The sequence below is a fragment of the Typha angustifolia genome, chromosome 3 (assembly GCF_048772165.1).
Source record: "Typha angustifolia cultivar Huaian chromosome 3, ASM4877216v1, whole genome shotgun sequence".
Classification (NCBI taxonomy): Eukaryota; Viridiplantae; Streptophyta; class Magnoliopsida; order Poales; family Typhaceae; genus Typha; species Typha angustifolia.
The window spans coordinates 4,415,096-4,425,707 of NC_133241.1; the positions used below are offsets into that span (position 1 = coordinate 4,415,096).

At 33.7% G+C, this 10,612-nt stretch overlaps 1 protein-coding gene across 1 annotated transcript; it reads left to right on the forward strand.

Moving 5' to 3' along the window:
- Positions 1–9,826: 9,826 nt before the first annotated feature.
- Positions 9,827–10,609, forward strand: LOC140758227 (pentatricopeptide repeat-containing protein At5g61800-like). Its single transcript, XM_073094325.1, has one exon. The coding sequence runs from the start codon at positions 9,827–9,829 to the stop codon at positions 10,607–10,609; it is 783 nt and encodes a 260-aa protein (XP_072950426.1).
- The last annotated feature ends 3 nt before the right edge of the window (positions 10,610–10,612 follow it).

Genomic DNA, 10,612 nt, shown 5'->3' on the forward strand with positions numbered 1-10,612 from the left:
TTCACCCGCTGGCAAGACCTCTAAGGGAGTATCATGTTATGCTTGTTCACCTTGGTTTCTTTCAAAAGGAGAAAACAAAGAGAGTCACGAGCTAAAAGCTCAGTTAATAGATCTTACCTCAAATCAGTGAGGCCAAATTAATAGTAAATCATGTACTGAATAATATGAATCAGAAAGAAATATGATGTTATGTATGAGCATGTATATATATGTATCATCAATAACATATATATATATATATATATATATATATATATATATGTGTAATCAATTCTTATAAATAAGCATATTATGTCCTTAACTAAAATATACCTCATGATGAAACTATAATGTAATATCACCCAATATAACAATATATGAAGTGTAACAATCATGATCTAGTGATAATAGTCATATCAGTATAGATACATGATGCATGCCAACTACTCAATATTATATATGTTGGAGTCAAATACAATCCACATATTTCTCACTATCACAGTCATCCGTCTCAATTCTGAATATCATCCACCATGCTGGACTATGATACCTAGTCCCAAACTTGATACACATCATGCCACAAGCTCCGAGCATACCCTATCATACGCTAAGGATATCTTTAGAGATACATACCTTACCATACGCTAAGGGTATCTCAAAAGATAATCATACTCTATCATACGTTAAGGGTATCTTAGTAAATAATCATACATTGTCATATGCTAAGGGTATATCAATGATAGTTTTACCTTGTTATATGCTAATAGTATAACTATTAGCCATTATTTTATTCTGTCATATGCTAAAAATATGTCCAATATCAGTCCGAACCATATACCGTTCCAACCATTACATCGCATACATAAGTATTTTTCATAATTTTCTATACATGATAGATCATATGCATATATTCAGTAATACAATAGATCATGCAACTCAGGTATTTAGATGGTAAAGAAGTCAAGAAAAAGATGATGCAATGTAGACTCCAACCATATATCTAACACACATATACTCCTATTAGTCTATCACATGCACAGTCATGCTAGATATCATATCGACATAAAATCATAACAGTATAATCATTTTCAAATATCTCTATATATCACTAGTGTACTCATATCCCAGATCAGCCTAATTAAATGGATGATAAAATATGCTCGACTGAAATCATCTCTAGATAAAGTCTTATAATTATGCTGGAGGCCAAAACATGTGTATACATAATTATATAATATATCCTAATTTGAGAAAGACATCTAGGGGATAAGACTACTCACCACAACAGTAATTACCAAACAACCACTTGTTCACGATGCTACAACAATGATTAATCCTCGATAGTTATGTCCATCGGGGTCTTGAATAAGGGGATTGAAATATGAAATTATTTATAACATATAATATCAGTCTTTCCACTAATTAAAATTAACCCGAGTAAAAAATAATTCCTCGTTGTAATCATATACTATTAATTTCTAAATTTATTTTGTTATTTAAGAAATAATTATCTGACTCTTATTCTCTTTAATAATTAAAAAAATAAGAATTAAATCAATGCAAGTAATTACATATGAAAATATGTACATAACTCTAATAATTACTATATATAGCTAGGATTAATATAGTAATTTATATTACCTATATTTTGCTAATCCTGGTATAATTAGATTTATTTATGAACCATGATAAAATTAGATTTAATTCATATAAATTAAATATATTAGATTAACTACAATAATTAAATAACTAATAATATAAGTTAAATAGTAAATAAATAAATTACGCACAGTGCTGGGCTCAACCCAGCACCTCATAGCCTCAGGGTGCTAGGCCGAGCCCATCACCACTGACTAGCACGTGCTGGGCTTGGCCTAGCACCACAATCTTGTGGGCGTTGGGCCAAGCCTAGCACCCTAGGCACCATAGGTGTTGGGCCAAGCCTAGCACCCAAGCGCACTCACTGTAGGGTGCTGGCCTGAACCGAGCACCACTGTAGTAGACACCCGAGAGAAGAAGGAGAGGGGGAAGAGAAGAAGAGGAGGAGGAAGAAGAAGAAGAAAGATGGAGGAGGGGGCCGAGCCGCAAGGGAGGGGAACATCTGCTGGTGGGCACTCAGCAGCCGGCCCTCTCACCGGTGGTCTCGAGGAGAAATAATGAGAGGTAGAGAAGTAGAGAGAGAGCAGTTCTTCCCAGCGGTCGATGGCTATTGGGGGACTAGAGGTAGAGAGAGAGAGAGAGGTCAAGAGAATGAGAGGAGGAGAAAGAGAAAATTAGAGAAAGAGGGGGAATTAGAGTGGTCACGTGGCGGAGGTAGAGTGACCGGTGGGCTCAGTCCCACCTCCATGCATCTCTATGATGCCAAGACAAAGTGGCTTGGTGGAGGTGCGTGGCACTTCCACTCCAACCACAGCATGCAAAGCATACTGGGCACGAGGCCGGCCATAGTGTGGCCAGTAGTGTCGTGCCCAGCAAAATTTTCTTTTTACTAGTTGGGTAATTACAAGGTTTTCTCAACTCCTCCCATAACACTCACTACTTGTGAAGGTTAGCACTAGTGTAATAATGGACAACAGCTAAGGGTGGTGAGTTGGTGACGAGATCACTAGGTGTGCTGCATATCTAGAAGAAGCCACCACATCCATCCATCCTATCTTCGTTTTCCATAGAATTAGGATCTTGTCAGACATCCTAATCAAAGGCATGGCCAACCATGATCAATAGCGCCCGAGCAACCTAGCCACCAAACTAGCTTTGTTCTAGTCGGTGCATGTTTCTAGCATACACAAAAAGTCTAGTTTAAATTCTTATTTTTATCCCTACATCTACTGAGAGTTTTCTTCTTCAAAGCACCCCTACTATAACACACACCACCAACTACATGTGCCCCTAATGTGGGTGGAACTCACGTGATGTTCACGTGACTTGTTGGTTAATGTTTCAACGCAATAAACTAGAGAGAGGATCCCACATTTCTATAAATAATACAGACTAGAAAAGCTCATAACACCAAAGACCATAATAAGCCCCAAAATACATATATGAAAACATAAGCAAAATGCCCATGTATGGGCTACAAGTCATCAAGCTTAAGTTTATAAGAATAAAATAAGCAAAAAGAAAACTATAAACTAGTATTTGCTAGATTTTCACAGGCTCGGAGTTATCTACTAATCTGAAAATATTTCTACTAGAAGGTCAAGTGAGCATAAAGCCCGACAAATTTCTATTTCTACAATCTAAAAGTAGGATAAATAAGGATGCAGCAAGATGGTAAATATGAATATGCTCATGATTACAATTAAGGCATCACTATCACATACTCATTATGATCACGTCTAGTGTACACATACATTAACAATCAATAATATGATATGCATCAATTTGAACTATCGTGTTCTCAATTTATAATAAGATATATACATCATTTCAGACTATTAAATCTTTAACTCAAGCTCAAGTAGAGTCGCACCCGTAGGTCACATTAATACTCTTACTCGACCACACGAACACCCCAAAGGAGGGTAGACCTTAGTAGTAACTTGTAAGTCCATCACATAAATTAGTACCGCACATTGATACTACAATCTAACTCTTGGCTCCACATCATTGCACCATTGTGCGAAAGCTCATGAGCCGTTTCTCACGGACGCTCTCACCCTATATCATCGGGTACCGCTTGGTCTATATCATCCTACCATTTGTTTCTCTAATTTAAATACCTTAAAGGATATGATACTCGTTGATCGATAGTAAATCGCTCATCTCTCCACAAAACTGTTATTTAATTGTCTGCGATCAATAGACTTAGACCTCAAGCATAGATCTTAAAATATAAGTATAATAATATCCTCCACCCCCAACCCTAGCTGAGGAGGTGTCGGGTATTGTCGAAATGCATAAATCACTCTTTTTAAGGTCGTGCAAGTGACATGATATTATGTAGCACAGCAAATATAATGCAACACACATCATTATCATGTGTTACATGCTATCTTACATAATCATGCCAATATATATGTATAGTATCATGATACATATAATTATGTTGAACTATAAGTAAAGCTAGCAAGGACTACTTGTATTAACAATAGTAAATAAATATATACACGTATGCATGATATGGATATGATGATGCCATAAGGTAAGATATTGTATTCTTTACACTACTTATAGATTACAGAAGTATCATTTTCCTAACATCGCTTTCCTAATGCTAGCTATAACTATGCTATGTAATCATTCTCATAAGGTATAAAGTCCAACTCGATAAAGAAAGTAATAAAAAAAAATATAAGCATAAATATCTACCACTAATTAATTAAATAATCCTACTCATGTCCGCTATAGGCTTGGGTAGGTTCTTTTAAGAATTCATTGCATTTAATAGTCAAGTTGAGCACTATACCAAGGCCTGACGCATTATTAAGAGTAATTTAAATAATTTACCTTGGATTATCGTTCATATCATTATTATCAATTTATAGTAAATCACATACTCCACATTTAATTAATCAGCTTCATAAATTGAGCAATTTGCTATATTGATCTATATTAGTTTTCTATTATAAGTAATTAATACAGATACACCCGGATCACTAACTCTTTTGTTAAAATTAATTTAAGAAATGATTCTTTATCATTTTGTCAAATTGATTTTGTTTTACACAGTTGCATTTCACAAGTATATTTTTTTTGTTTGATCTTCGCAGAAATTTTTCAGATTTAAAATAAGAAGTATGTCCTGATCATACAAATATTGCATTAGGTATCTGAGAACTATCTTATCACAAAACTCTAGGGGGAGACTATAAGTGCAAATTTATGTGATGACAAGTTCGTAGACTCAAAACACTTTATAAAAAGCCGTACAATATGGTTTTAATGTTAGGTCAATACATATGATTTATGAAGAATTATTCATGCGAATATGAATAAATAATAAAGGTGAAATCAAGTTAAAACAGAATACAAGCTAATGCGCATCCAGAATAGTGCGGCGCGTATCTTGACACGAAGTTTAAAGTCTATATATAATTTATTAGGTGCGCACCCGACAGTCTGATCAAAAATAAAAACTTCTTAAACTAATTTTAACTTAGTGTTTTTCTTAATGGACTCTCCTAGAACGAAGTAGTGATGTTCCTAAAACCTCTACTTAGGTGAACTATAGGTAGAGGGTGAGGTATCTAAAGAGAGAAGTCTAAGACAATTCTAGTTCAGCTAAGAGAGTATTCTCTTAAGGAGTTAATTTTTTTTATTATTGAGTGAGGAGAGTTTTTACATATGTCTGCTGTTATAGCATCAAAGGTGTTGAATATTCATTTATCTTCTTCGATGACATGAGATTTTGAGATCAACCTATTCCATCCTTGGTTGATAAATAAATTAGAGACTTTTTACTCATAGAACAGTTAATTGAGATGGATTTTGAGCAAGTTAGGGACTTATTAGACCCGTTGGGCCACTGAAATTTATTTCTACAATCTATCTAAGATCTAACTTTTTTTTTTTCTATTTTGTGAGAGCGATTTTTATGCTAAAAAAATATGGTTATGTGTTTGATGTATTTAACTTTTCCTATTTTTACTCCACTTTCTATTTTTTACCCTTGTTTGAACTTTTACTTACGGACTTAAGTTTAATTTTCATCATTAGAATAATATTTGAATTTTCATTTCCTACTTAATTTCAATTTTCTAAATATAAGAAAATTTTTATTTGGTTTCATCAATTCGAATTTGATCTTTGATCTTTGACTTTTGACTTTCACTTCTTACTTGCTATTTTATAAGCCTAGCCAAACTAGGTTTCTATCCCTCTCGAAAATTTATTATTTTACATAAAGAAAAACCCTACCTTTTCCCAAAAAGGAAACAAATCAAATTAACACTCTATTATTACTATTATAGCATCATAATGTTAAGATATCACAAATTTAAGACCCAAACTTCTTAAATTTTTGCAATAACCATTACTGAGATAATAATTTGAATACATATTGAGATAGGAATAATTTAAAAGTACAAAACGTAAAAATTAGTATGAAGAATTGAAATAAAAGTAATTTTATTTTGACAGTAAAACTATTATATATAAGCATTGACAAGGGTAACTTTGAAATTTTAAAAGTATAACCTTAAATAAGATCGAATATTCTTTCTAGATTATTATATATTAAACATCCAATCTGTCAAATGATTTTTCCCCGAAAGATAGATAAGATAGTGTTACAATCCGATATAATCCGATACGCAACGGTTCTAAAATTTAAATCCTAGCTTGATAGCCCTCCAATGGCTAGATAAATACTAGGATTAGTTCTTGGTGTGAAGAGGAAGAAGTTGTTGTGAAAGAGGGGGGATAGAGGCTGTAAGAGGCTAACCAAAGACTTGGACGGTGGAAGAAGGGAGGTGGAAGAGGACGTCAATGGCTAGAATCAAGTAGAGAAGGAAATAAAACTAAAGCCAATTCCAATCACAAAATGAGATATCAATTAAGGTTTTCTCCACATATATATAGAGGCTCACCCTAAGAACTCCTTAATTAACTTAAACACTCCAAACAACCCTAACAATCCCTAACAAAACCTACACTTTCGCCGTGGTGCGTTTAAACGTGCCCGATTGCATTCAAACGTGAAATTTTTGTTCTCTATCGATACGAACATAATGCAGGCGTTTGAACGGCCGCTTTTGAACGCGCCTGTTTTCGTTTGAACATGCTATTTTCGTCCTCTATCGATACGAACGTGATGCAGGCGTTCGAACCACTTCGTTCAAACGCACCCTGGCAAAAATTGATTTTATTGTTTCTTCATTCTCAACTAGATAAATAAGCTCATTCTCATAAACCCAATATCACGCATGGAGCTAATATGGATCGAATCTATCTCTCCAATCATAATAAACCAGTAAGGTATGAGATCTTTTGCAATTTACCTTTCTTTATTCAAGAGAAGAACAGTTAAATAGAATTCCAACTCCTAGATATCAGTTTTTAATATGACCATCACCATTATCCCTATATATCTAACATAGAATAAATGGTCATATTTTGCCTCTTTCTTAATCGTCGGCGTAACACTTGGTCTAAACTTATGTAGAGCAAAATGCAATAAATATTCAATGAATTTCCTCAAACAAAACTATTGAAAAGATATAACAAAAACTCCGAACTTGAACACATAAATCAATAAACAATGAAAATCATGTTCTCCCTCTCTAAGTCAATTCTCTCCCTTTTTGTCACAAATTAATAAGAATAAAACATGATAGACATGAAATACCATTACAAAGGGTGAAGAATTTACGATAGAATGCAATCAAAATCATTCCAAAATTTTTAAAAGCTCCAAAAATCTGAATCAACAAGTCAATCCAAGTAATTTGTGGATCAAAATTTTATGGCGAAAAACAATGTTTTTCAAAGTTTTTCGATCAAATCCAAATAGAAGTTTAAAAAATCACGAAATTCAAATATGTCAAGCAAAGCATGATATGTGATTTCAAACTTTCTAATTCCATCAATTTCATACTTTTCAAATCTAATAAAAAATACTTTAAAGTTAAACAGAAATATATTAGACTCTAAATAGAGACTTTAAAATCAATTAAAAACGTCGAGAGATTAAGCACTTTCTTATTATGCATGATATTAAATATGAAATTCATGAAAGATCCTATCATATATTAATATATAAACATAGATCGACATATGATTAATCTAGAAATCAAACCAACCTATACCATATATCCGAAAATAATTTAGATATGCAATAGTAGCTTTCACACTTATAAGATACGGTACCTTCTCACTACTAGGTTCCTTATATACTTGCAATACATGAAGTAGAGAACCCATTTGGCTAAGGTCCATGATCAAGCATATTCAAGAAAAATGTGGGATATATTCAATAAGGGAATCAGAAGTATTCTTACAATTCTATATGAATATAATGCCGCATGTATGACACAAATTAAAGGGGATAGAACTAAACATATTTCACTAAAATTCTTCTATATGCATAACATCCAAAAGAGCGGTGATGTTTATCAAATTACTACCAACAATGACATTTAAGAAATTGGTGCACAAAACCAGAACGGTAAGAATCTCTCATCCTAACCTACTAGAGAACTTATTTACTAATAAGATAGGGTAATGAATGTTGGCATGATGTACTCTTTTTCCTTTACTAAGATTTTTTCCACTGGGTTTTACTTGGTAAAGTTTTATCAAGGTAGCTATATAGTGCAAGTATATAAGGAACCTAGAGGTGAGAAGATAAGAACAACCAAAATAATAGATTTCTTTATGCTTAAGTATGTCGATCCTCATTTTACAACACTTTTTTTTTAAAACAGTTAAATAAGGCATTGACATATTTTATTAATTGTACCGTCAATTTTCAGTGATAATTATATAGAAAACTTTAAAAAACAAAAATTTATCAAAAATACTGTTTTTTTTTATTATCATTTACATTCTACCATATTAATATTACATCTAAATTACATCAAATAATTTTACTCTAATAGTTGCTAACAATATAGAAAACATTCTGTTTCTTTTGGATAAGAATAAATTAAAAAATATCCTTAATCTAATTTTAAGATTTAGTTATTTATTTATTTTTACCTTAACATAAAAGAACTTTCACAAAGTTATTAAGATCATTTTGTATCTATACTTTAAATATAATAATCTAACAACATGGTATTCTTTATGATAAATATAAATATTGTAGGGTGTGAGACTAGTTCTCTTTTACTACAACGGTGTGATACCTAGCCTAATCCCCTCATTCCACATCATTCTCGTCGTACTAATGGATCTTTTAGCCGGTATGACATGCCAATGCAAATTATGCCTACATAAAGTGTAAAACTTAGTTCATATAACAAAAGAATGATATATTACAGCTCCCTCGACTTTCCACCTCCAGACTTGGGACCGACATTGGCAGTGTTAAACCGCAACGAAAACAAACCACCATAAATCTCAAACTGACATACACGCAACATCGAAGACAAAGAAAAATAGGCTATATAAACTGAAGACAAAGATTAATAGGTCAATGACAATTGTTGACAAAGCAATATAGACCAATTGTTAACATGGCAAACTAGAGATCTCACAAAAAAAGGTTAAACTTAGCTAAACTCTCATAGTAATCAATCAACATGTGTTTGAATATTCCGTCTAAAATAACATATCACTACATAATTTATGGCACTAATCATTCATAGGAGAAAATTTCAATTAAATAATAACTTGAGTGAACGAAAAAGAACAAAACTAGGTCGTTTGAACTTCCATTTTTCATATTGCGCTCCAAGACCACTTGGTCATTAAAAGAAGCCAACAAGAGTGTAGAAGTTGGGAAAGAAAGGATCGATATTATTAACGTATATCAACTTTGGAACCAAAGCATCCATATGATTTCAAATAGCTAATAGCCTTGTAAACCTCAAGAGTGAAACTTTCAGAAGATAAAGTTACTTACAGCGAGTAAATATGGAGAAATAACAAATTGAAATCATAACAGGTAATCATCTCAAGTCAACCCTAAACTGCCTCTACGTTAAAAGTCAGCGTATAGATAAGTACAATGAATAAATTTTATTTGGGTAAACTAAGAACTAGACTGCTAACAGTAACTTCACAGATGATGAAATCTTAATTTGCTGCAACTCCAATTACCATGGCTACAATGACAACTCTCTTGAGGATGAAGCTGAAAAAACAACCCAATGTAAACGAGTTCAGAACCCAGTGGAGGCAATTAAATATTACCTACTAAACAATATATATATATAAATAGAAACACACATACTCGTCATGCATGATAACCTTAGTTGGGGTGTTGGACTTGGATAAAGGCAGAGCTATTCATGAATACATACAACAAAATAGAGTTACCTTAAATGTGTATCTATCAACGGGGCTTGTGGGCATGTATGCCAAGTGTGGCTGCATTAATGTTGCTATAAAGATCTTTGAGTCGAGCCAACACAAGAATTTGTTCACATGGAATGCCATTATTATCGAGCTTGCCATGCACGAGCATGAGAAGCTGTCGCTTGAGTACTATGATAGGATGCGAGTTGTAGGTGTTTCGCCAAATAGAATGACCTTCTTGGGCGTCCTGGTCGGCTGTAGCCATTTGGGCCTTGTAGAAACTGCGAAGAGACTCTTCAGTGAGATGGAGACAATTTACGGGGTAGTTCGGGAGTTGAAGCATTATGGTTGTATGGCTAATTTGCTCAGTCGGGCAGAGCTCGTAAAAGAAGCAACGGAGATAATAGAAGGGATGCCAATGGAAGGCGACACACTTACGTATCGGGTGGCGCTCGAGGGTTGCAGGATTCATGGAAATGTGGAGGTTGCAATTCAGCATCTGTTGGAGCTGAACCCTAAAGATTGTGGGATTTATTCTATCATGGCTGGAATTTATGCAACTACGAGGAGATGGGAAGATGTTGCAAGGATGAGGAAGCTAATGGATGACAGTAAAGTAAGGAAGAATGTAGGTTGCAGTTCCATTGAGGTGGATCAGATTTGTGGTGTTTTTAAGGGCAGACTGATGCGGTTGCCTGCGAGATGCTTACAAGACACCCACAGCTAAATT